General features: G+C 41.8%; 1 protein-coding gene across 3 annotated transcripts; it reads left to right on the forward strand.

Moving 5' to 3' along the window:
* Positions 1–12,234: 12,234 nt before the first annotated feature.
* Ypel5 (yippee like 5) lies at positions 12,235–26,518 on the forward strand. 3 transcript variants are annotated; one of them, XM_042696711.1, is made up of 4 exons: positions 12,235–12,352; positions 13,535–13,561; positions 23,969–24,133; positions 25,598–26,518. In XM_042696711.1, the coding sequence occupies exons 3-4, from the start codon at positions 23,993–23,995 to the stop codon at positions 25,820–25,822; spliced, it is 366 nt and encodes a 121-aa protein (XP_042552645.1). In that variant the 5' UTR covers positions 12,235–12,352; positions 13,535–13,561; positions 23,969–23,992; the 3' UTR covers positions 25,823–26,518. The 3 variants fall into 3 exon arrangements, with proteins under 3 accessions (XP_042552645.1, XP_042552643.1, XP_042552644.1); XM_042696709.1 differs by lacking the exon at positions 13,535–13,561 and having other exon boundaries at positions 12,271–12,352; XM_042696710.1 differs by lacking the exon at positions 12,235–12,352 and having other exon boundaries at positions 13,552–13,609.
* Positions 26,519–26,924: the final 406 nt, after the last annotated feature.

The following is a 26,924-nucleotide window of genomic DNA, read 5'->3' on the forward strand; positions in this document are numbered from 1 at the left end:
CAGACTACTGGCAGTGTTCCATTCAGGATTAACTCACAAAAAAGCAAGCTAGGAGGCATGTGCCTGGCAGTCTCTCAGGTGACCTTAATGTTCTGTAATGTGGACAGTGCAGATAAAATAGCAAACCCTGCTTACCTCAGACTGTTTCATCATCAAGAGTCATGGAAATAACAAGGACCAACGCAATAGCAGCATTTATGGAGCACTTAATAGGTTTTAGGGACATTACCTAAGCACCTAGCATCCATTATTTTTCTTGTGTTCACAATAACCTAACATTATTACTATTTTAAATAATTACTTGGTGCTCTTGCGTAGGAAGTTGTAGTGCTGAGCTTTGACCTAGGACTAAAAAACTCTGAAGGTTATGTTCATTAACATTTTATTCTGCTTCTTAATTGGCTCACCTAACTTTGGATATTCTTGCCCTAAGACTCAGATATTGAAATGTAAAGAGGTTTCTTGTTGGGGTGAGTTAGCAGAAGCTTTACTAAAGCTTTTGTTGTTTTTAACATAATTTAAGGGAATTGTCTAATATCCTCTTAGTTGGAGATATCTGATATCAGTTAAGGGACAAAAATCTCTGTTCTTTCACCCCTTGGACAGTCCTATAAGTTAGACTTATAGAAATAATTTGCATTACAAGAAATCAAATTATTACCAAGTATGGTGGCTCACCCCAGTCATTCTAGCTTGGATTTTCCTAAAGTTATATGTTACAGCCTACTCAGGAGGCTGAGTTCTGATGATCAGGGTTCAAAGACAGCCCAGGCAGAAAAGTCTATGAGATTATTATCTCCAATTGACCAGCAAAAAAAAGCACAGAGTGCAGGTACAGCTCAAATGATAGAGCACCAGCTTTGAGTGAGGAAAAGACAAGCAAGAATACAAGGCCTGAAAAATCATACTCTAATACCTACACAAGAGAGAGAGAGAGAGAGAGAGAGAGATTACGTGTACCAATGAAATTAAAACTAATTATAAAAAAACTGATTATAAAGCTAAACACTGGTGGCTCATGCCTATCATCCTAGCTGAAATCTGAGGAGCATGCTTTGAAACCCGCTAGGATAGAAAAGTCCACAATATCCTTATCTCCTATTAACCAGCAAAAATTCCAGAAGCAAATTTTTGTCTGAAGTGGTAGAGTGCTAATCTTGAGCAAAAAAGCTCTGGGACAGCACCTAGGCCCTGAGTTCAAGCCCCAGGACCAACACACACACACACACACACACACACACACACACACACACACACACACACACACACACACACACACACACACACACGCTATAAACAATATCAAGTAATAAATAACAAAATTCAATATAAAATATGACTTTTAGGAAAATCCAATGATCTAATCTTTTTCTGCTGCTGCTATAACAAATTATCCTAAACTTACTGGCTCAAAACACATGAATCGAGGGCTGGGAATATGGCTTAGTTTTAGAGTGCTTGCCTAGCATGCATGAAGCCTTGGGTTTGATTCCCTAGTAACACATAAACAGAAAAGGCTGGAAGTGGTGCTGTGGCTCAAATGGGAGAGTGCTGGAAAAAAAAAAAAAAAAGAAAAATAAAGGGTGAATTTAAAACATGAATTGATTATCTTATGGTTCCAGAGGTCATGTCCAAAATGAATTTTACTGTGCAAAACACAGCTAAGTTGGCAGGGTGCTGCTTCTTCTGCAGGCTATTGGGAAGCCAACTTGAGCTATAACAGTGAAACCATATGTCAAAAAGAAAAAGTAGTGTTAGTATATTCATGTTGTTGTGCAACAGATCTCCAGAACATTTTTATTCTGCATGCCTGAAATTCTACTCTTATTAAATAATAACTCATCTCCCCATCCTCCTAGCCCAAATAAACACTACTTTACTTTCTTCTGTGAATTTTACTACTTTTTAGTACCTCATCCAAATGGAGTTATACATTTGCCTTTTATAACTGGTCATTTCATTTAGCATAATATCCTCAAGGTTTATTTAAGTGGTAGTATGTATCAGATATTTACTCCTTTTTATTTATTTTCATTTATTTATTTATTTTTTGGTTGGTCATGGGGCTTGAACTCTGGACTTGGGCACTGTCCCTGCACTCTTCAGCTCAAGGCGGATGCTCTACTGTTTGAGCCACAGTGCCACTTCCAGTTCTCTGGTGATTTAATGAAGATAAGAGTCTCAGGGACTTTCCTGCCCAGGCTGGCTTTGAACCTCGATCCTCAGATCTCAACTTCCTGAGTATTACAGGCGCGAACCTCCGGCACCCGGCTATCCTCCTTTTTTAAAGTTAAATAATATTCCATTGTATGGATATAACATATCTTGCTTATGTGGACATTTTTGTTGCATCTACCTTTTGGCTTTTGTCAGTAGCACTACTCTGAACAGGGATGTAGAGATCTTTTTGAAACCTTGCTTGCAGTTCTTGTGACTACATACCCAGAAGTGAAGTTGCTAGATCATATGGATTAGTAAAATTTTATAATTAATGATTTTTGTGACAACTTTTAATGAAATGGCAAGCTTGTAAATCATTAATCTACAAACTTGTGATTATGGCGATTATGGCTATATATTTGTTTCTCCATACTATAGACTGTTCATATCCCCCTCCTCTGCCAGATTTGACCAGCAGACTCCTAGGCAAAGGATGAAGAAATGCCCATGCAGTAATATCTCAAAACATTGTTTATTAAATAATTAATATTGCAATTAGCACCATGGGGCAAAGAATGAGTTTAACCCACAGATATGGTTAAACTGAAAATCACGCCCCCAGCTTCTACTTTATACATTCAAATTGGCCTGGGGAAATTGGGGGGAAAAAAAGGGTACAGGAAAATAAACAAAAGGGCACATTCTAAAGTGTAGATGTCAAAAAATCAGGAAGTTTTTAAAGCAGTTTCTGTAAGGGATCCAGTAATTTCTGCACTAAGGTAGGTACATATAGGGACTCTGTCTTTTGACAGGAATTAATGAAAAAGGTCAAACACTCAGAATCCTATGTCTTTAGACATAGGATTAAAAACAACATAAACCAGGGGTTTCCACTGGTATCATTCATACTTCAAGCACACAGTCAAACCTCCTGCAGCCAGTCACAGTCCCCACAGGACTCTAAGATTCCCACACTCTCACACCCCAAATTCATATGTTGAAACTGAATACCCTGTGAGATAGAGTATAGCAAACAGGGCCTGTGGGAGGTGTCTCTGTCTCAAGAGCAGAGCCCTCAAGGACAGGATTAATAACCTCATTAGAAGAGAGGAGATACCTTGGTCTTGTAAAAACAGAGCAAGAAGGTGACTGTGCCTACAAGCAGGCCTTCACCAGGTTTGCAGGGGCCTTGACCTTGGAATTCTCAGTCTCCAGAATATGAGAAACAAATGTGGTTTAAGCCACTAGTATATAGTAATTTTTTAATAGCAGCCTGAACTGACCAAGACTCTCCCTTAAGGAGCTCTTCTATTTAGTTACATTAACCAGAGCTTTCATAAGCTCAGCTAAAGTATATATAAAATATATAAAGTATATGTGTATATATATTCATATAAAGTCTATATGAAGAATATACTTTATATATACAGTACATATGTAAGTACATATTTATATATACACATATATAAGTATACACACACACACACACACACACACACACACACACACACTTAATCTGGTCCGTTTGAGCCTAGTGGAGCAGCTTAGTCCATAATGAAGTCTCTTACATTTATCTAGCAGGTTAAACCAGGCAGAGATGATAAACAACTGAAGGAGCCAGGGGAGTGGTGAAGCAGATTATGGCCCATAATCAGACTCAAGAAGGGAATGACACTCCCAGGCCGAAGGACATATTCGTAGTTTGTGCTATGGAGGAAATCCATGAGTTTTATTCAGGACAGGCTGAGTCTCTCATTATCCATCAGAGATAATCAATCCTAGATCCAAGGAAAAGCCAAGAAAAATAAGTAAGATAGAGATCTGAGGCAGTTCATTTCCACTGGGTCTCAACAGGACTCTAACTGGCACTGCCTGAGAGGTACAACTACCTTTAGAAGGGTTAGGGATGTGTGACCCAGTGTAGAAGGGCTGGGGGAGAGAAGGGAAGATTAGTAGGCTGTGGAAAATGTGAGGAGTAGAGAGAAAATTGACAGCTGCTTGGCAGCTCCAGGGTGAGAGTTCTTCAAAGCAAGAGGAAGAATCCCAGAGTGAAGAAATCCAGGAAGGCTCAGTGGCAGGGGACTCAGAGAACCTGGGCTAGAGTTCACAGCTATTAAATAGAATCATCTCCTGGGAGCATAGAATACAGGAAATATCCTTGTTATTAGCTAGAAAAAAGTACCAGGGTGTGTTGTCTTTTTCTTTTCTTTAATTTTTTTTGGTTGAACTCAGGGCCAGGGTACTGTCCCTGAATTTCTTTTGCTCAAGGCTAGCACTCTACTACTTGAGCCACAATGCCACTTCTGGATTTTTCTGTTTATATGGTACTCAGGAATCGAACCCAGGGCTTCATGCATTCTAGGCAAGCACTCTACCACTAAGCCATATTCTAGCTATCATCTTATTTTTGATTCTATAGACTTCAAAGAATGTTAGAGATAGCACACATCAGTATGAAGGGATTTTTATCCTGGCAATGCAAAGCTGGTTAAATGTAGAGATGGTCTATAAAATGGATTCTATAAAAAAAATAGCACAAGAGAGAAAAACTATGGTCCTTTTAATGGATACTAAAAATGGTACTTGATGGAACTGCATACCCATTTTTTATTTCTTTTTAAAGAAATGATGCAAATTGAATTCTAGGAATATGACAGAAATATTCACACATGTATTCAAAGATAATGTGAACAAGGCTTTAAAAAGAAATAAAAGGCAAAATGACTGAAAAGTAGGCAGTAAAACTATGATCATTTGCAAATAAGGAAATTTTTCTGGCCAAAAAAATGCAAGATAGTATAAACTGCAAAATCATTACCTTTCCTACAAAATAATAACCAGTTGGGGTTTATAATATGTAATATGGGAAGTTCCCATTTATAGTAATCCCCTGTATTATAATTTTTTTTTTGGGGGGGGGGGGCTGGCCATGGGGCTTGAACTCAGGGCCTGAGTACTGTCCCTGATCTCTTTCACTCAAGGCTAGCACTCTACCACTTTGTGCAACAGCGCCACTTCTGGCTTTTTCTGTTTGTTTTGTTTTGTTTTGTCAATCATGGGGCTTGAACTCTGGGTCTGAGCGCTGTCCCTCAGCTCATCAGTTCATGGATAGCACTCTACCACTTGAGCCACAGTGCCACTTCCGGTTTCCTGGTGGTTTATTGGAGATAAGAATTTCAGAGGTACCAGTGGTTCAGGCCTGTAATCCTAGCTACTCAGGAGGCTGAGATCTGAGGATCACAGTTCAAAGCCAGCTGGAGCAGGAAAGTGTGAGACTCTCATCTTCAATTCACCACCAGAAAACAGGAAGTGGCACTGTGGCTCAAGGGGTAGAGTGCTTACCTTGAGATGATAGAGCGCAGGGACAATGCCCAGGCTCAGAGTTCAAGCCCCACAACCGACCAAAAAAAAAAAAAAAAAAAAGTTTCACGGCCTTTCCTGCCTGGGCTGGCTTTGAACTGAGATCCTCAGATCTCAGCCTCCTGAGTCGCTAGGATTATAGGTATGAGCCACTGGCACCTGGCTGGCTTTTTCTGTTTATGTGGTAGTGAGGAATGGAACCCAGGACTTCATGCATGCTAGGCAAACACTCTACCACTAAGCCACATCCCCATCTCATCCCTGTATTTATTTTTATTTATTTGTCAGTCCTGGGGCTTGAACTCAGGGCCTGGGCACTGTCCCTGAGCTTCTTTTGCTCAAGGCTAGCACTCTACCACATGAGTTACAGTGCCACTTCTGGCTTTTTCTGTCTATGTGGTACTGAGGAATCAAACCCAGGGCTTCATGCTTGCTAGGCAAACACTCTACCACTAAGTCACATTCCCAGCAGAGCCTCTGTATTTTAATGGAGCTTGAACTCAGGGCCTTTTGCTCTCACTTGGCTATATTTTGCTTTATCACTTGAGCCATACTTCAAATATCAGTTTTTTTGCTAAAATAATATTTGATGGAACTGCATACCCATTCTTCATTTCTTTTTCAAGAAACTCTTCAAGTTAACTGGAGATGAAAGCTTTTTTAATCTGTCTGCCCTGGCTGTCTTAGAACCTAGGTTCTCAGATCTCAGCCTCCTGAATAGCTAGGATTATACCAAGCCTCTGGTGCTTGGCTTGCAGTCTCATTTTGAGGTACTAAGAGTTTGGATTTCATCATACATATTTCCAGAGATGGCTACAATTCAGCTGAACACACCCTCAGCAGATGTATAATATCTAAATATAACCCTAAGATGATATATTAACAATGTAGACTAGGAGGAGGCTTGGATACCATGAAATACCAAAATACATTGAAAAATGTTTGAATAAATGGAAAGGAACATCTTGTTTATGGTGGGAAAATCTTAGTTTCAATTAAAACATCAATTTGTGCCAAATTGTATGATTCTAATCAAAAGTCAGGTAGAGCCCGGCATGGTGGCTTATACATAGATCCCAGCTACTCAGAGGTGAAGAGTGAGGTGAAGATGCAGTTTTAGGTCAGTGTGGACAAAAAATTCATGAGATCCATCTTAATCGATGAAAAGCTGGATCTAATCCCAGGACAGCCAAAAAAGAAAAAAGCTGGATGTGGTAGCATATGTCTGTCATCATCCTACACAGCCTTCATAAACAGGAACACTGAGATCCAGATCGCCTGGGCATAACTCAGGACCCTATGGGAAAAATAACTGAAGCCCTGAATTCAAACTTTATTACCAAAGGAGGGGGTGTGAGGGAAGGGGGCAGTGTGGAATCAAATAGATTTTTTTCAAATCAACCTCCTAGGGTTTTTGTTTTGTTTTCATTTTGCATTGCTATTCTATATTTGCTACATTGACTCTTTATTACTAGTTTTGGGGGATTTTTTTTGGTCGGTCATAGGGCTTGAACTCTGGGTCTGGGTACTGTCCCTGTGCTCTTTAGCTCAAGGCAAGTGCTCTACTGCTTGAGCCACAGTGCCACTTCTGGTTTTCTAGTGGTTTACTGGAGATAAAGAGTCTCATGGACTTTCCTGCCGGGAGGGGGGTGGGAAGGGAGGGGGCTTTGAATGGTGATCCTCAGATCACAGCCTCCAGAGTAGCTAGGATTACAGGCGTGAGCCACTGGTACTCGGCTTAGTTTTTTGTTGTTTATTTTTGAGACATGGTTTTGTTATGGAGCCCATGCTGGCCTCAGACTGGAGATCTTACTGCTTCTGCCTCCAAGTGCTGTGATTGCAGGTAGACCAGCACACTAGCTATATTGTCTTTAATTTGGTATTTTTTTATTTCATATGAGTGTTCCATCATCAGCTCTGATGCATCGTTTTTCAACACTAATCAGCATTTCCAAATACTTTTTATTAACTATGGGAAACCATCATTCTAACCAGTCACTTAACAATAACTTGGAAAAGTCTGTCCTCAGCCCACTCATGCAGCCATTCTTGTTACCAGTAAACCTCTCCCTTCCATTCCATTTCTGTTTTCCTTTCCTAATACTTAAGACTCTAAAATTATAGCAAAGATTTTAGTTCAAGTAGGGAGAACTAGGGAAGAGAACACTTCTTGCTCCCCACAAAGCATACTAGGGCTTTTAATTCTGCACATTACCATTATCTAGATTAACGGTTACAATTTGATTATTTTCATCTTCTTTCAAGTTTACATTGTATTCAATATGTCTAACTGGGTGACCTTGAATGAGCTAATCACTGTGCTTCAGTTAACTTACCTATAAAAAAGGGGTGACAACAGTACTTATCTAATAGTTTTCAAAATTAAGTTTATAAACCAGGATGCCACCAGTCATCTTAGCTGCACAGGAGGCTGAGAACTGAGGGTCTTGGCTCAAAGATAGCCTGGGAAGGAAGGTCTATGAAACCTTTATCTCCAATTAACCACTAAAAATCTGAAAGCAGAGGGACTGGGCATGTGGCTCAGTGGTGGAGTGCTTGCCTAGCATACATGAAGCTCTGGGTTCAATTCCTCAGTACCACATACACAGAAAAAGCTGGAAGTGGCACTGTAGCTCAAGTGCTAGAACACTAGCCTTAAGCAAAACAGCTCAGGGACAGTGCCCAGGCCCTGAGTTTGAAGCCAGCCTGGGCAGGAAAGTCTGTGAGGCTCTTATCTCCAATAAACTACTAAGAAAAAGCTGCAAGTGGCATTTTGGCTCAAGTGGTGGAGAGATCTTGAGCACAATAAGCTTAGGGACAGCCTCAGGCCCTGAGTTCACAAGCCAAAGATCTGACCAAAAAAAAAAAGGTTAAAGAGCTGTGGCTCAAGTGGTAAAGTGCCAGCCTCAAGTGAAAAAGCTCAAGGTCCTGAGTTTAAGCCCCAGTACCAGCACAAAACATTTAAGAGGCCGGACACTATTGGCTCATATCTGGAATCCTAGCTACTCAAGAGGCTGACATCTGAGGATCAGGATTCAAAGCCAGCCTGGGCAGAAAAGTCCCAGAGACTCTTATCTCCAATTAACCACCAGAAAACCAGAAGTGGTGCTATAGCTCAAAGTGATAAGGCCCTAGCCTTAAGCAAAAAAGCTCAAGGACAGTGCCCAGGCCCTGAGTTCAAGCCCCTACAACTAACCAAAAAATATATACATATACATTCAATTCAATAATTTTAGAATAGGAAATTATTTTCTATTTTAGAATAGGAAATACTTAATGTGCACTTTTATTTATTTTTTGCCAGTCCTAGGCTTGAACTCAGGGCCTAGGGCTGTCCCTCAACCTCTTTGTGCTCAAGGCAATCCCTCTACCACTTGAGCTAGAGCACCACCCTTCTGGTACTTAATTAGAGATAAGAGTCTCACAGACTTTCCTGCCTGGGCTGGCTTCAAACCACCATCCTCAGAACTCAGTCTCCTGAGTACCTAGGATTACAGGCATGAGCCACCAGCACCTGGCTAATATGTATTTGTTAAAAATATTATTACTGGGACTGGGAAGGTGGCTCAGTGGTAGAGTGCTTGCCTCGCATGCATGAGGCCCTGGGTTTGATTCCTCAGCACCACATAAACAGAAAAAGTCGGAAGTGGTACTGTGGCTCAAGTGGTAGAGTGCTAGCCTTGAGCTGAAGAGCTGAGGGACAGTACCCAGGCCCAGAGTGCAGGTCCCACAACTGATAAAAAAATAAAATAAAATAAAAATAAATATATATAATTACCATTTTCTTACCTAACATTCGAAGTACTGTTTCCTATGAGGTTAAGTCAGTGTACTTCCTTTTCAAATGATTATATTCAGAAAAGCTCAGAAAATATTTTACCAATGAACAGGGGTGCTCATTGCAGCAGTATTTTATTTTATTCTTTTGCAGCTGTATTTTAAATAAAAAGAAGGTAATCCATATGTCCATTAGTAGAACATTTTTTAATAAAAGATGGTGATGTCATACTATGGAAAATAGGGAGACAAAGATAAATTTGTAGATAAAAGACACATTGGATGTTTAAAGATGGTCATAACTTATTGCTAAGTGCAAAAGATCAAGCTGAAGACCCATAGCTCCCAGGCATATTCATTTTGGGAAGAATAGGAGGATACACATGAAGCCCTCAATAGAGGGCAGAAGTTGGTATAATATGAGGCAGAACCCTGGGCATGATGAGCTATGCTTATAACACCAGTTACTCAGATGGTTGAGTGTAGAAAGTTGGAGGCCAGCTTGGGAAATCAGCAGTCTCTTGTCTCATGATTTTATAAAGGTCAGACAGGCCTGATGGTATACATCTGTACTCCCTGCCAGTGTTGGGAGGCTAAGGCATGAGGATCCCAAATTCCATGCTAGCCTGTGCTCATATGGAGACTCTCACATGGGAGTTAGGGCTGGGTATGTACTTCAGAGTTAGAGAGCTTGCCCTCTATAAGCTCTTGGTTCATTTTCCAGTATTAAGGGGGGAAAAAGGTTCTTTCTAATTCAAACTTAATACAAACCAAGAAATAAGGAAGAAAAACCCATTGTTTAAAATTGCTCAATCTCTTAGGAAATTCACTTACACAAAGATACCCATTCCTTTCACATTTGAGGTTCAGATTTATTTAACCAAAATTGAGTGAAAAGTCTTGGGGATTTGGAGTTGACCAAGAGTCTAGTGCTGGGATTTACATGTGAACTTCTATCCCACCAAGAACATTGCACATCTTGCATCTTAACCTCAATTCCTGACCTATACATATTTAGGACAAGAAATAGACATGAAGACATATTTTTACATTATTCTTTTTTTTTTTTTTTTTGGTTCCGGTCATGGGGCCTGAACTCTGGGCCTGGGCGCTGTCCCTCAGCATTTCAGCTCAAGGCTAGCGCTCTACCACTTGAGCCACAGCGCCACTTCCAGCTTTTTTCTTTTTGCTTATGTGGTGCTGAGGAATTGAACCCAGGGCCTCAGGCATGCAAGGCAAACGTTCTACCACTGAGCCAACTTCCCAGTCCCTATTTTTACATTATTCTTAAAGTGAGTAAACAGAGATAACCAATGAAATAGGTGGGAAGCCTGTCCACCTTTAACACTGATGAAGGGCTGAGGGAACAACTACCTTTTCTTTTCTTTTTTTTTTTTTTGTCGGTCGTGGGACTTGAACTCTGGGTCTGGGCGCTGTCCCTCAGCTCTTTAGCTCAAGGCAAGCGCTCTACCACGAGCTACAGCGCCACTTCCGGTTTTCTGGTGGTTTATTGGAGATAGGAGTCTCACAGTCTCTCCTGCCCGGGCTGGCTTTGAACCATGATCCTCAGATCTCAGCCTCCTGAGTAGCTAGGATTACAGGCGTGAGCCACCAGCGCCCGGCGACAACTACCTTTTCAACAAACAAATCTCAGACTTAGGAAGCAACAGTAGAGAGAATTTTTGGGGGTTGGGTGGGTGGGGAGGGAGGTTTACTATGGCTTGAACTCAGGGGCTTTCCTTTAACATTTTTTTTTTTTTTTGTCAGTCGTGGGGCTTGAACTCTGGGCCTGGGCGCTGTCCCTCAGCTCTTCAGCTCAAGGCGAGCGCTCTACCACTTGAGCTACAGCGCCACGTCCGGTTTTCTGGTGGTTTATTGGAGATAGGAGTCTCACGGTCTCTCCTGCCCGGGCTGGCTTTGAACCGCGATTCTCAGATCTCAGCCTCCTGAGTAGCTAGGATTACAGGCGTGAGCCACCAGCGCCCGGCTTAACATTTTTTCTTATCAAGGCTGGGGCTCTACCACTTGAACCATAGCTCCACTCGCAGCTTTCTGGTAGTAAATTGGTGATAAAGCTTTCCTGCCTGGGCTGGTTTTGAACCATTATCCTCAGATCTCAGCTGAGTAGCTAGGATTTCAGGTGTGAGTCACCTACTGGAGGTACCCTGCTGGAGTCTCTCTTTTTTTTTTAAGACAGTCATTTCCACTGCCAAGAGTAAACTCGGGGAGTTGTAAATAAAGTCGAAAAAATACCCTTTGTTTTGTTTTTTGGCCACAAATGTTTCAGGAATTCCAAAGGGCTTCGGTTTGTAAATAGAAGAGTGGAAAGAGGAATTAGCCTCAAAGAAATGAACGACAAGGTTCCTCTTAATCTAGGGTGCATTTGAACCCAGGTACCTGCTTTGTCTAGGAAACAGCCTGTTGTTTTTCCTGGTCATCGGGCCTCACAGGCCATCAGGAAGCTAGGCCTCAGAAGCCACCTGGCGATGCTGATGACGCGCCGGAGTCCCAGCTGCCACGACGAGAAAGGCTGAGCCTTTTCCTTTAAGTAGCTGACTCACGTGGACGCTGTGTTGTGTGCTCTCAGCTGGGAGGGGGGGGTGGATCCTCAGTCTCACCACATTGGCGGTCTTGGGAGAGGAGGCAGAGTTAGCCTCTTTGATTGGCTGTACGAGTCCGAGGTGTCAGGCCGGGGGCGGGGCGAGCAGCTGCTAGCCAGCCCCAGTTCTGCGGCTTGGGCGAGGGGTGGGCCGCCCAGCCCAGGGAAGCGGGAGTGGGGGGAGGGTGAGTCAGGGAAGGGGCGGGGCCCAGAAGAAAGGGCAGGGTGCCAGAGAGAGGGGCGGGGCCTAGGAATGAAGTCTGTCCCGGACCAACCGGGAGAGCGGAATGGGGGAGGGGCGGAGCCTCGCCGGGTGATTGGCGCTGAGGCCGGGCCTGGGAGAGGCGGGGCCAAGGCTGGGGCCTGACTAAACCTGGAGCTTCGGGAGGCCGAGGGGCTTCGACCCGGCTGAGGAGCGAGGAGTCGCTGGCAGCGCCGACCTCACCGCCGCTCCGGGTGAGTGCGACGACGGGGGGTTGGGCTGGGAGACGGTGGGGACGGAGGAACTCTTCGCGTCGGGTGGCTTCCTAGCCCTCGGGGAGCGGCCCGGGGCGGGGGCCCGGGCAGGAAGTGCCTCTTCCTCGCCGCGCACCTCCCGGGGTCCCGGCGCGGCCGCCCCCCGGCCCGTGGGGGAGGCCCGCGGTGCGGGGCCGCGGCCCGGTGGGCTGGGCCGCTGCTCTTTGTGAGGCCCCGGCGCAGCGGCCGCCGTCGGCCCGCCCCCGCCGCGCTACGGCGCGACCGGCGAGACCGCCACAGCCGCGACCCCTCGGCGCGCCCACGTCCCGGGACGGCCCCACGCCGAGCGCGGGCGGCGTCCGCGCGGGCGCCCGTCGGCGGCGGACAGTTTGCCCCGCGCCCTCCCCCTCCCGGCCGCCCCGCCCCCACGGCCGCCGTGCCCGCGCCGCGTCGGGGGCGCGCTCGGGGTCGGCCTGCAGGCCCGCGCCCCGGGGCCCGGCGCGGAGTCCCCGGCCGGGCGTGGGGGTCGCCGCAGCCTGGAAGACGACCCCGACTGCTCCCAATGGCTGAGCTCGTGCCTGGCGGGGTCGGTGCCCGCCTCTGCCCCGTCGGGTAAACAGCTACCGCCTTTACCCTCTTGTACGTCGGGCTCGGGGAGACCGACGGGCAACCTGCCCCGGCCGGGCCGCAGCGCCCGCCCAGCTGTTCTACCCGTGTTTGTTGTGCCGGAGGAGGCCCCGCCACCGCCGCGCTCGCCGCCCGGCGCCTCGTGATTGGCCGGCAGGCGTCACGTGACCGTGATCAGCTGGGCCCTCTGCGGGCGGGGGGGGGGGGGATGGGGGGGAGGGAAAGAAAGGGCCTCGCGGTTTCCCCTGCAGAGTTGCGGGGGGCCGGTCCATCCCACCGCGTAGCCGTCCCGCCACCTGCTCGCGCCGGCCGGTGGGGAGGTAGGCGCGCCCTGCACACCCCCTTTCTTCCATCCTCGAGTGCAGGTGGGTAGGACGAGCGAGTATTCCGTGTCAGCAGGAGTGGGAAACTGAAATGCTACACAGATCGGTTTAGTCCCTGACACCGACTAATCTCCCTTTCAAGGGAGAGTCGGGGAAGGTGTACAGCTCATTTATTTTTAAACTTTTTCTGTTTACTGAGCCCTATTGGTAATCTGAGGATTTTTTATTCCAGGTCTCCTTGACAGACGGAAAATCTGAAGTAACCTCGGGCTAACCTTGTGTTTTTGGAAAATTAGTAGACTTGCTGGTGAAGTAACTGGGCTAATAGGATAGGTGTTAGCTAACCTGTACAGACACATATACAGTACCTCAGCTGCAACCCAGTAAAGCGGAAGCAGAAAGCACACAGTGTTTCCAGGGCACATAATTTATGCCAGATGTGAAAGACTGTGGTGAATTCTTTTCCTAAAAGTTTTTCACATACTTATTCTGGGTCAGGCTAACAGGAAATTAGAAAAAGTCACAAAATTGAGTAACAACACAGTTTATTATTAGTTATGAATCCGGGTCCCAGTGATTCATGCCAGTAATCCTAACTCCCAAGGCTGAGATCTGAGTATTAGGTTCAAAGCTAGCCTGGGCAGGCAACTCTTGTAGAGTGTATACTCAACCAGACAAAAACCTGGCGCTAGTCTAGATTGAAAAAGCCGAGTGAGAACAGAGGCCCTGAGTTCAAAATCCCAAAAAACAAAACAACAAAAACCCCATATAAATGTATATGTGTACACATATATATAATAGATATAAATCATGAAATAAGAGTTTACAAGAAATCAAAGATTGGGCAATGAAGAGGAAGTAGGAGGCACTCTGCAATGAATTGGTAATTGCTTAGGCTTAGAAAATGAAGAGGCTTTGGTTGCTTTTAGGCAGATAAGGACTAAAAAAATACCAGGCCTGGAACATTTACATCTAGCAAGAAAGTGGAGGCTTGTGGAATATGGCACACAGATATTCCCATTGTCTTTCTGGGTATGTTCTGGAACATCAAGTACACTGTATACACTCTTTGGAAGGAGCGAATATCTGCTTTTGTTAACTTTCATCTGGGCTACTGCCCACTACAGTTTGATAACTAGCAACCTTCTTATCTGTACAAAAAGTGGTGAAATTTGTTTTAATTATTTATATGGGAAACCTAAGTTGAACTTTAACAGTAGCTTTTGTAAACAAGATTGGTGAAATATTTATTTAAAAATAATATTTAAAAATAATGTTATCTGGCTGGATCATTGAGAGCGTCTCTCTAGACTTATTTGCATCTACGGTTCCCTTTTTAAGTGAAAGGGAAGAGAAGCAAATTTAGAAACAAGACTAAAAATATTCTGTGGAAAAGAAACTTAGTATTTGCTTGCCCCATTTTGCACAGAAGTAAATGTTGCCTTGCCAATTAAAAAAAAAATTTTTTTTTTTTCGTCGGTCATGGGGCTTGAACTCTGGGCCTGGGTGCTGTCCCTCAGCTCTTCAGCTCAAGGCGAGCTCTCTACCACTTGAGCTACAGCGCCACTTCCGGTTTTCTGGTGGTTTATTGGAGATAGGAGTCTCACGGTCTCTCCTGCCCGGGCTGGCTTTGAACCGCTATCCTCAGATCTCAGCCTCCTGAGTAGCTAAGATTACAGGCGTGAGCCACCAGAGCCCGGCTTAAAAAAAATTTTTTTTTAAGTAAAACTTTTACCCCTCAAATGTTGTGAGACCTGAGGTTAATTTTTAACATATTACTGTATATTCAGTATATTTATGCCCAGAATATCCTTTAAGGTTTTATAGTGCCTTAATTATATCAATATTTATTTCCCTGGTAATCCTGTGTGGTAATTGGTGTATAATATAGGACCCAAATCTTAGCTAGACAGGAATTTACTCTGACATTTGAATCAGGAAATCAGAAGTTAAATTGAACTTCACATCATCTAGTTCAAAACTTTAAGCATTGTATCACAACGAACAGGAGATCATTCATTTTTCATGCCAACAGACTTTTTGGGGAGGTTACCAACTCAGATTGTTTGCTGACTCATAACTAACTGAGTTATATGGCTGGTCTTATATTCCAGTGATGATTAAGTGGAATTATAGAAATGTAGTAAACTTGGAAACAAGACCTAAAATAAGGTATTCTACAAGGAAAGAACAAAGGCATATATAACATTCCTCTGTCACTTTATCCTTGGCAGTAAATATTTCTACAAAAACTTGAAAATTAGTTTTATGAGTAAAACTTATTTTCCTGTATAACATCAAATCAGTATAAAATAGCTACAAATCTATATAATACCTGATAAAATTATAGAAGCATTGTGTTTATGATGATGATCAATATTGTAGTTAACCCAGCATTGGCAATTCTTTGGGTTTTGTTCTTTAGTATTTTTTTTTTTTGGGTCTGGTCGTGGGGCCTCAACTCTGGGCCTGGGTGCTGTCCCTCAGCTCTTCAGCTCAAGGCTAGCGCTCTACCACTGGAGCCACAGCGCCACTTCTGGCTTTTTTCTTTTTGCTTATGTGGTGCTGAGGAAATGAACCCAGGGCCTCATGCATGCAAGGCAAGCACTCTACCACTGAGGCCTCATGCATGCAAGGCAAGCACTCTACCACTGAGCCACCTTCCCAGCCCTCTTTAGTATGTTTTGAAGGGAAGAGTCTGCAAATGGAATACTCATGGCTTCCACATGATTCTGTTTTGATTTAAACCAAAACTGCCTCAGGAAAAAGGGCAGATGTCTTTAGCCCTTCATAAACTAGGTTCTAATGTAGCAGAATTCCTGCTTCAGAGTTTTGGTGACTGTGTACCCCTTTTTGGTACAATGAAAACTCCCCTGTGATCTATCCTGTAGTGGAATTCCTTGAAGTGTGTGTTCTGTGGATAATTCCTTTACTGGAGAGAGGTCTTTCAGAACTGGGAGGTTTTCTTTGTTTTTTTTTGGGTCTAGTCATGGGGTCTGAGCTCTGGGCCTGGGCGCTGTCCCTCAGCTCTTCAGCTCAAGGGTAGCGCTCTACCACTTGAGCCACAGCGCCACTTCCGGCTTTTTTCTTTTTGCTTATGTGGTGCTGAGGAATCAAACCCAGGGCCTCTGGCATGCAAGGCAAGAGCTCTACCACTGAGCCACCTTCCCAGCCCCTGGGAGGTTTTCTTTGAAGGGTCCTATGAGATGCAAATAGATACCTATTGTTCTCCCTGATATTTTTAATGTTGGGGGAAGTGGTGCCTCCTTTTGCTAATTCCACTTGCCAGGGTTGAGACCAAACTGGATGTTTAATTATAGGGAAGAAAAACATTTTAAGACATAGCATGATGGCACCAAGAGTTTGAGATGCTTCGGAAGGTTTCAAGTGTTCCTTCTGATTTCTGTCCCTTCATTTCTTACATTTCTGCCAGCAAGAGGAGGTAAAAACAGTTCATTGTTTATTATTTTCTGAGCCGAGTTTCCTTATCTGTGATGGGGGAGTTGGAATGGGATATGTAGAAAAAGATAGTCTTAGTTTCACTGACCTTTGTTTAGCATTTATTGTTTGTTCTCAGAATATAGTACATCCATTTAATTCTCATCCTTCATATATGTGTTCTCATCCTTCAAATATATACATATTTTGCACATATATATGTTATATGTAACTAGGTATATAAATATCAGTGTATATAGTCTTTATATAGTTCATCTTCAACCTTTAACATTGAACTGGTTATAGAAAGTTAAGAATTTTATCTAGAAAATCCATTTTAAACTGGGAGCAGGGAACTTTAATCTTGTCAAATGTTTCTGTTGATTCTTAAACCTAATTGTTAACAAGTTTCTGTTTTTTCTAAGAAAAAATGGATTTCTAACTAAAAAGGTGTTCATGGCATGAATGTTTTTGAGCAGGATACTTACTTGTAAGGAGAGGAATCGTGATTATTTTGAGTTTTGGGACCCCAAGTTTGTGTAGCAAACTTGATTAGCAACTAATTAAATTGCCATTGTATCGAGAAAGCAGCTGAGTGTACACAAACGTGGATGGCTGTGAGCCAAAGACGTTTTATCACTATTTGTTAGACTTTCACGTAATGCTTCTGTGTCACAAAATATTCCTTGTTTTGTTTCTTTTATCATCCATTTAAAAAGTAAAGAACTAATTTTTAGCTTAGATGAGAGCAAACTACATTTGGCCCATGGGCCTCTGTTTGCTCATCCCTGCTTTTAAGGAAAATACAGACTAAAAATACAGTCATGTTTCAGTTGTGTATATATACAAGTGTATATACACAAGAAATAGACTTCTTAGAGAATTACTTAATGACCTACAAACTAAGAAATTATATAATCTGTCATGTCCAGTTTTTTTTTTTCTTTTTTTTTGCTAGTCCTGGGGCTGGGGCTTGAAATCAGAGCCTGGACTACTGTCTCTGAGCTTCTTTGCTCAAGGCTAGCACTCTACCACTTGAGCCCCAGCACCACTTCCTGTGTTTTCTGTGTATGTGGTACTGAGGAATCGAACCCAGGGCTTCATGAATGCTAGGTAAACAATATACCACTGAGCCATATTCCCAGCGCATGTCCAGTTTTAATATAATACATTCCTGGGGATTTTGTCTTTCATAGATTACTGAAAGAGAAATATCTTTTTTTTCTTATTTAAATTCTGTAAATTAAAATACAAAAGTAGAGGTCATAAAAATCTGCTTCCCCCAGAAACTCCTGGCAAAAATAGGAATTTGAAGTTCTAATCAAAGGGAGGTATTTGGGAAGAATAAGTTGAAAACATTACTGAAATATGATCTACAGATCACTAATGAATTCACTTATATTTTTAACCTGGCCCTTGATAATTTCAGGTAAGAGGATATACTGAGACTACCACTCTCCCACCCCCAGTTAAATGAGTTGGGTAATTTTCTTATTTCAGACTGTAAGCTGTGCAAAACTAGAATGGAAGTCTTATTTTTAAAAATTAAGATTATTGCCAGGCACTGGTGGCTCACACTTGTAATCCTTGCTACTCAGGAGGCTGAGATCTAAGGATTGTGGTTCAAAGTCAGCCTAGGCAGGAAAGTCTGAGACTCTTTATCTCCAATTAATCACCAGAAAACTGGAAGTGGCAGTGTGGCTCAAGTGGTAGAGTGCTCACCTTGAGCTGAAGAGCTGAGGGACAACACCCAGGCCCAGAGTTCAAGCCCCATGATGGACAAAAATAAAAATAAATAAATAATAAGATTATCAAATTACTGGGTTTTACTTGAAATGCTGATGTGGAAGGGAGCATGTTAAGTAAACCTGAGCGTTTATTTTGGATTTGGCCATAATTTCCTCCATAAACCTTGAACAGCAGCACTAATAAGTACCACAAAGCACCCATTTTTCCTACTGTGGGACACAATAAGGTTCCTCAGAATCAACAGAGAAAGGACATCTGTGAAAGCTTTCACTCCATTTCAGAAGTATGTGGCTGAAGGGACTTGAGATTCCACTAAGGCAAGTAAAGTGATTAGCATATGTGGGAGATATTTTGGATGTAAAAATAATCACAGAAAACAGATTAGTGCTTGCTGGTTGCTGAGTGTGGGAGAAGGGATTGGCTACAGACTGGTCTGTGGGAAATGGAAGTGTTCTAAAGCTTGTTTGTGGTAGCGGTGTTACATCTTTGTAAAATTGCTATAAATTATTGAACAGCACACTTAGAATAAACTTTATCATATGTAAACCATAGTTTTTTATTTTTTGTAGTCCTGAGGAGATGGTAGGGATAGAACTTACACCCAGGCCTCTTGGATAAATACCAGCAAGCATTCTTCCACTGAACTCCACACCCCAAGCCCAGTAAAGTTGGGTTTTTTTCATTTTTAAGAAGCAGCTCTAGCTAGATATACTGGCACACGGTTCTCATACCAGCATTCAGGAAGCTAAGGCCTGTCCTACAGCATTCCAGGTCAACCTGCACTGTAATTTTGAGACCCTGTCTCATAAAAAGCACTATTTTTATCCTGTCAAAAACACTTTCAAATTTTATAGAGAAGCAGTCTTTATGAGCACATTCTTCTGGTCTTAATTCAGCACAATTGTGGTGGCATTTGTGCTTGTGTGTTTAATAGACAGACGGACCATGAAGTAAAACCTAGATAGGGTAAATTTGATGTCTCTAGAGGGTTGTTTCTGTTTTTGTTTTATTATCAGTTTTGCAGTCACTTGTTCTCCCTAATCTAGGAGGTTGTGATTGATTGTGGTCTCCTAAGATTAAGGAGCACTGGTAGAAGAGCCTAGAGTGGGGAGGAGGGAAAAGACAGAATCCCACAACCCAAAAATTCAATTACCAGAGGGTGACTGAGTAGGAACTGGTGGAGCAAGATTTACTTCAGAGCCTTGTTTGGCCACTTTGGAAAGTGAACAATCTATTTCTTTATTTTTCTTTTTTGATCTTTTATTTATATTCAATTTTTAGAATAAAGTTGAAATGCATTTTAATGCTCATAACAACTGGACTGTAATACACTTGAAATGGAATGGTGAACTGAGCAAGTACCCAGTCTTTATTTCATCAATAACAGCAGGGCAATGTCTGCCTTAAGAATTGTCATAATTTGGCTGGGAATGTAGCTTAGTGGTAGAGTGCTTGCCTAGCATGCATAAAGCCTGGGTTGGATTCTGCAGTGCCATAAAAATAGAAAAATTTGGAAGTGGTGCTGTTGCTCAAGAGGTAGCGTGCTAGCCTTGAGCAAAAGAAGTCCAGGCCCTGAGTTCAAGCCCTCAGACTGGCAAAAAAAAAAAATTTGTCACAACTGAATGATATTTAATATATACGAAGTCCTATAGAGTCAGTAAATATTAGTTCTGAGGCGAAGTTCACTATCATCCAAAGAAGCCTGATTCTGAAGTGGTGAGTTAGCTTTTTAGTGACCTTCCTCATCAAAGGATAAAGTGTGGCTGCCTTAATCCATTCAAGCTTCTGTTTCCAGATGCTATAGACTGGAGTTTCTTTAGCTCGGTTTGGAGGCTGGGGATTTTAGGATCAAGGCACTAGCAGATTTGGTGTCTGATAAGTAAGGGTCTATTTTGAGGTCATTGATAGTGTCATCCAGCTGTGTCCTTACCTGATCTGATAGAAAGGGGCAAGGCAGCCCCCTCTGGGGCCTTTTTTGAGGACAGTAATCTCCTAATGAGTGTTCTGCTCTTATGAACCAATCAACATTAAATGCCATGACACTGGTGATTAAGATGCAACATAAATTTTGCAGAGACACATAGTAATGACATTCTAGTTGATGTAATCCTCTTGAGAGATTGAATAGTTTTAAGTCAGTACTAGGTTCAATTTCTAACCTTGCAAAGCTAACACTTAACCCTAGAACCTAATGTCAGTGCAGAAGTTTTTATACTTCTTAAAGACTAGACTTTATAACATTCTAGTTTGTCTTTTTTGGCAAAATCCCCCCACATTCTACAGTTTAAAAATACATAGATAGAACTCTATAAATGGCAACCACACTCAGAATAGTGTAACATAAGGTTCTGCCCAGATATATTTTTGGTTGTGGGTAATGAATCATATAATTGGATCCAGTAAAAATACTTTGGTGAAGAGTCAAAATAGACTGAATTTGAAGCAGGATAAAAGAAGGCATATTAAATCTTTTTGCCCAGTACCAAATGGTCAGTCACAGCTGTATTGTATCTAATTTTGAGCCAAAAATAGAAAGGCTTCTGTAGAAGGTATAGAGAGCATTCATTTGAAGTGGATGACATTTCCCACAACACTTTTATTTGCCAAGCTCAGTACAGAAACATCTAGTTAGTACTGCATTAGGATTGAAGTAAATTACAATATGAAAATGTAACAAGTTCGAAGGAAAATGAGCTTTGAAATGAGACCTAGAAGCTCTAGCTGGCTGTGACCCCTCAAGTGAAACATGAGAGAGCTGAATACCTTTGTTACTGAGACCGGAAATACCTTGCTGTGGAGTCTTTCCTGGAAATCACCAGTATGCACATACAACCATAATGAATCATCATTCACAAATTTGTTGAATGATTTTTGTTTTGTTTTTGTTCTTGTCAGTCATGAGGCTTGAACTCTGGGCCTAGGCGCTGTTCCTGAACTCTTCAGCTCAAGGCAAGCATTCTACCACTTGAGCCACAGCACCACTTCCAGTTTTCTGGTGGTTAATTGGAGATAAGAGTCTCACAGACTTTCCGGGCTGGATTTGAACTGTGATCCTCATATCTTAGCCTTCCTGAGTAGCTAGGATTACAGGTGTGAGCCACCAGCACCAGGCTCTGTTGAATGTTTTATTTGTATTGTGTGAGTCTCATAAATGCAAGTTAAGGTGATTGTATAAAACGGGAAAATGAACAAATGAAATGGTCTAGGAATGGGAGTGGGGGAGTGGAGGAAGCAGGGTGGGAGTAGTTACTGCTCATCTCTAGTCAGTTGTTGCCCTAGGAGGATACTATGTGCTAGGAAAGTGCTATACCACTTGTTAAACAGTCTGATTTATATACAGCAGCTATTTGTGTTGTTTATTAAACATCTGGAAAAAGTAAAGCTGGAGTTTTACAGGTGATAAAGATAGGCAATAAGGATTAGTTATTATTATTGTGCAGAAATGTAATTGGATAGGTAAATTACTATTTTCAGTCTAAGGTTTACTTATTGTGATTCTTGATAATGCCTTGGTTTTCCTTTTCATAGCTTCAGATGGTAATTGTATTCATTAAATTTTTGTATTCCTTATTAAACTTTATGCTTAATGTTTGCGGGGAGTCATAATGATGATTATTAGTGATTACACAGAGGAAGTCTGTAGAATGTTTTTTGTTTTTTGGTTTGGTGATTTTTGGGGGGGGAATAGTACTGGGAAGGGTTTCACACTTGTTAGGCAGGCACTCTACTATTTGAGCCATGCCCCCAGCCCTTGGAATTTTTCTTTTTAAATTTATGACAGTGGAGTACAGACTTTCTGCCCTTTCTTCCCAACCCTACCCCAAAAGGCAGCTATATCTGCCTTGCATGTCATATTAAAGATTTATAAGATTAAATACTTAGGAGCTGATAACTATACTTCAGAATAGTTTTTAAAATGAAGGCTGAAGTATATTCTTGAGTATATCTATATCCTTAAGCATATTTCCTAGGATAATTCATTATGATGTATATAAGGAGTTAGTTTTTAACTTAGAACTTTGCCCTTGCCCAGTTTGATTGTTCAGCAGACACTACTACTTAAGCTACTTAAAGTAAGCCTTCAGTCCTGCTCTTTGCTAGTTTTTTTTTTGTTTGTTTGTTTGTTTTTGTCAGTTATGGGGCCTGAACTCTGGGCCTGGGCACTGTCCCTTAGCTCTTCAGCTCAAGGCTAGCACTCTACCGCTTGAGCCACAGCACCACTTCCGGCTTTTTCTGCTTATGTGGTGCTGAGGAATCGAACCCAGGGCCTTAGGCATGCAAGGCAAGCGCTCTACCACTGAGCCACCTTCCTACCCCCTTTGCTAATTATTTTGGAGACAGATTCTCATGGATTTGTCTGTCCAGGCTACCTAGGATTACAAGTATGGACCATTGGTGCCCAGCTTTTCTAACTTAAAAATACTAAAATAAAATTATTGTAGTTTCACAAATTTGTTAAAAAAAACTTTGAGTGTTTCAGCACTTTTGTGATTTATTTTATCCATAGGGTTTGAAGATAAGTTCTGTATGGACAATAAAAGTAACCTTTCCCTTTTCTTTTTTTGATGCTGTAGTCCTATGTCAGGCCTAGACCATCTTGGATCCTCTTTTTATGGGGATGTTAATGGGAAGTAATGGAAGAACTTTGTCTTGAAATTGGGTAGCATTGCATTCCAGCTGATTTTCTGTATTTTAACAACCGTATAACCTTTGACCAGTTAATAGCCTTTTTCGATTGGCTTAGAGTCATCTCTGGGGGCAGTAACAATTTCTGAGCTATGATAGTTTTAAAATAAACCATGGTGCTGCCTAGACCGTTGTACTCAAAATTATACACCACTATATAGTTTTTGGTACATCTAGTAATCAGATTTATTCACCTCTTGCTCCCAAACTGTGTGTGTGTGTGTGTGTGTGTGTGTGTGTGTGTGTGTGTGTGTGTGTGTGTGTTTGTGTGTGTGTGTGTGTGTGTGTGTTTGTGTGTGTGTGTGTGTGTGTGTGCGCGCGCGCGCACGCGCGCACATATGTACATGTAGCCTCAAGCATGTTAAGCAAGTGTTTCACCACTATATTTTCTGCCCTTGTTTGTCAGTTATCCTTTGTATCCACTCAGTCCCCACACCTTTTCTTGAATTAACACATTCTCAGAATGTATTCTTAAATATCTGTGCTACATGTTTGTTCTTTCTTTGTCTTTGTACCAGTGTTTTGTTATCATTCATTTTCTGAAATTCCACTTTCCATATTTTTTCCAGTGATAACATTCTTTCTGCTTCTAAAAGGGTTTTAGTTTGGCATCTGCCAGTTTGTCCAATGTTCAAACTCTAGAACCTTTTGTTCAGGGTCAGCTGTTTCACATAGCAAATACTGAGAAGCAAAGATGACATATATATATAAATGGTTCTCTATGACATTGCCCAAATGGAAGCTAGCTAGCCAATTTTTAATCATAATGATTTCATTTTCTATTTGCTCCTAGGTTTTTAGAACTTCAGCTATCAAAATGGGAAGAATTTTCCTTGATCATATTGGTGGTACTCGCCTGTTTTCTTGTGCAAACTGTGATACGATCCTCACCAACCGCTCAGAACTCATCTCTACCCGGTTTACAGGTGCCACTGGTAGAGCATTTCTTTTTAACAAGGTTGGTAAGAAAAAAGTTTCATTCCTAAGTTAAATGGCTATATTTGACAGCAACACCAGAGTACCCTCCTTAGAACTACAGATACCGAGAAGAGCCAGAATGAGCTTAACTCAATAGAATTGATCGCTCACTGCTTATGTTATCTGTTAGGAGACCTTATGAAGCATTAGTAGAAAGTGACATATATTTGCCATACTAGGGACTGAACCCAGGCCCTTGTGTATGCTAGGTAAGCATTCTATCACTTGAGCTATACTCCCAGTTGTTTTGAGAATCTTGCTGTTACCTTTGCCTGTACTGGCCTCAAACCTGTGCTTCTCCAGTCACTGCCTCCTGAGTAGCTGGGATTACAAGCATGTGTAGCCACTCCTAGTTTGGAATGTAACTTCAAAAGGATTAAAGAATGAAGAATTATGTGTTTCCCTTGAGCTTTACTTAAATACAGAACAGGGTTTATGCTGCAGCAGGCTAGCCATCTATTTCTGAAAATAAAATTTGCTGTTAATGGGCTGGGAAGGTATCTCAGTGGTAGAGTGCTTCCCTTGCATGCATGAGGCCCTAGGTTCGATTCCTCTGCACCACATAAGTAGAAAAAGCCGGATGTGGCACTGTGGCTCAAATAGTAGAGTGTTAGCCTTGAGCTGAAGAGTTGAGGGACAGTGCCCAGGCCCAGAGGTCAAGCCCCACGACCAAAAAATAAATTAGTATTGATATAAACAACCATACCTGTTCATTTATATATTATCTATTGCTGTGTTGACACTACAGTACCAGAGTTAAATAGTTCCAGTAAAGTCCAGAGAGCCTTCGAAGCCAAAAATATTTGACATCTGGTTGCAGGAAAGTAAAGTATAGAGGATTGTTGGTTATTTAGAATCATTAGAAATTCATCACAGACTGTCTTAGAACCACTTCCTGTGTTCATTGTCCTTGAACTTATTTGAAAACTGTTTTTGCACTGAGTAGTTTAATAGGCTAAGTATCCTGATCTAATTTTTATATAAAACTTGTTCTCAGAAACATATTTGACAAACATTTTCTGGAACATGGATGGTGTAATATGTTCTTTTACATCTATTTATCTGCAGTTATAATCATTAAATACTATACAGTAGTAGTTGGACTGAATCCTACATTTTGTGACTCCCAATTCCAGGACTCTTTTTTTTTTTTTCACTACAATACAAAAATACAACTAGCTTGTGTATAAATAGTATAAAATGGCTAGTACAACAAGCCATTAGATGGTTCCATTAGATGACCAATACAGTGCAACTGGCAATGTTTATCTCTCCTAGCAACATGAAAAAATCAGCTGTTGAGAAGGGTATTGTGGGTTTGACTAAAGTAGCAACATCTGTTTTCTATTCTGAAGTCGATGTTACTGCACCAACCATAATAGTGTGTACTTACTTGACAAATAACATACATGCCTTTGCCATTCTCTTTCTGTATGTTTTTTAGGTAGTTAATCTGCAGTACAGTGAAGTTCAAGATCGAGTCATGCTCACTGGCCGCCACATGGTTCGAGATGTGAGCTGCAAAAACTGCAATAGCAAACTGGGATGGATCTATGAGTTTGCCACTGAAGACAGCCAGCGTTATAAGGAAGGCCGTGTGATCCTGGAACGTGCACTAGTTCGAGAGAGTGAGGGCTTTGAGGAGCATGTACCATCAGATAACTCTTGAAGAAAAAGAGATAAATCCTTCTTTTCCCAGGTTTCCTTCACTGAAAACAAATCTACTTACATACACTGTCACCTTAGCATCAGAGTCGGATTCATGAACTGCGGAACAAGAGGTTGTGAGAATCTAAGATGGAACCTTTCTCTCTTTTTTTAATTTTGTATTTTCCATCCAACAGCAGTGTGTAGAGAATATGATGCACATGCCATTAATTTTTTTCCCTTCGTTTACATCTTGAGGCAGAAGAGTCTCTGCAGCTACATGGTAGGCTATGTGAGGAAAAAAATTGGGGCTATTAGAGTGGAAAAAGTGTGTTTTATGTAAACTTTGATGGAGAATATGTCAGGAGCATGGTTTTAAAACTTATTTGGGCTTCATTTTAAAACTTTTTTTTTAACCCAGTTATTTCACTTGATTTGCTAGCTTCAGAGAAGAGATCCGAATCTGTGCCCAGCGCTAAAGGCTCAGTGTTAGTATGGCTTGTGCTGGCCAGTGTGCCATATTCTTGTTGGAGATGAACTGTAGCACCAGAGCCCATTTTTTCTTGTCAGTCTTGACCCAAAGATGTCACCATTCCCAGTTGCTTGTCACCACATAATTGGTGTTGATTGGAAATTTTTTTCGAAATGGGGCAGAACTGCTTGGTTGTCTTTTTCCATGTAACTTAAGCATAGTAATATAAATAAAGTAATAGTTGGATGTTTTTGGTCCTGTGTTGCTTTTAAAAACACCTTACAGAAGGGCAGAGTATTTGATAAGTAACTTTTATAGTAGTTAAGTGCTTTTTCCATACCTTACACTAAATTGAGACTGTAGAGGATATTTGTATAAATGAAAGCATACTGTTTAAATCCCTATAGTATTTTGAAAACAGTTGGACAGATCATCGGTCTATATCCATGCAGAAAGCCTTTAATCTGCATCTGTTTTAAAAGGAGGGGCAAAACATTTTAACCCCTCAGTTTTTCATTGACATTGAGGTCTACAGATCCTATGCGTTTTCACCCAAAGGTCTAGATCTCATATTAGCCTTACCTTTCTTCAGATCTTCCCTTAAAAGTTCAGTTAATTGGCTTTGAACTGTACTTGGTACTCTCAGGTGAGA

This window comes from Dipodomys spectabilis, unplaced genomic scaffold, assembly GCF_019054845.1.
Source record: "Dipodomys spectabilis isolate Male_0828 unplaced genomic scaffold, ASM1905484v1 ptg000210l, whole genome shotgun sequence".
In the NCBI taxonomy this organism is placed as follows: domain Eukaryota; kingdom Metazoa; phylum Chordata; class Mammalia; order Rodentia; family Heteromyidae; genus Dipodomys; species Dipodomys spectabilis.

What these genes read in the sequence shown, in the direction of transcription:
- Ypel5 (XM_042696711.1), top strand. Translation starts at nt 23,993, where the DNA reads ATGGGAAGAATTTTCCTTGATCATATTGGTGGTACTCGCCTGTTTTCT. An exon ending in GAGCATTTCTTTTTAACAAG is followed by an intron (nt 24,134 to 25,597) that starts GTTGGTAAGAAA and finishes TATGTTTTTTAG; the next exon opens with GTAGTTAATCTGCAGTACAG.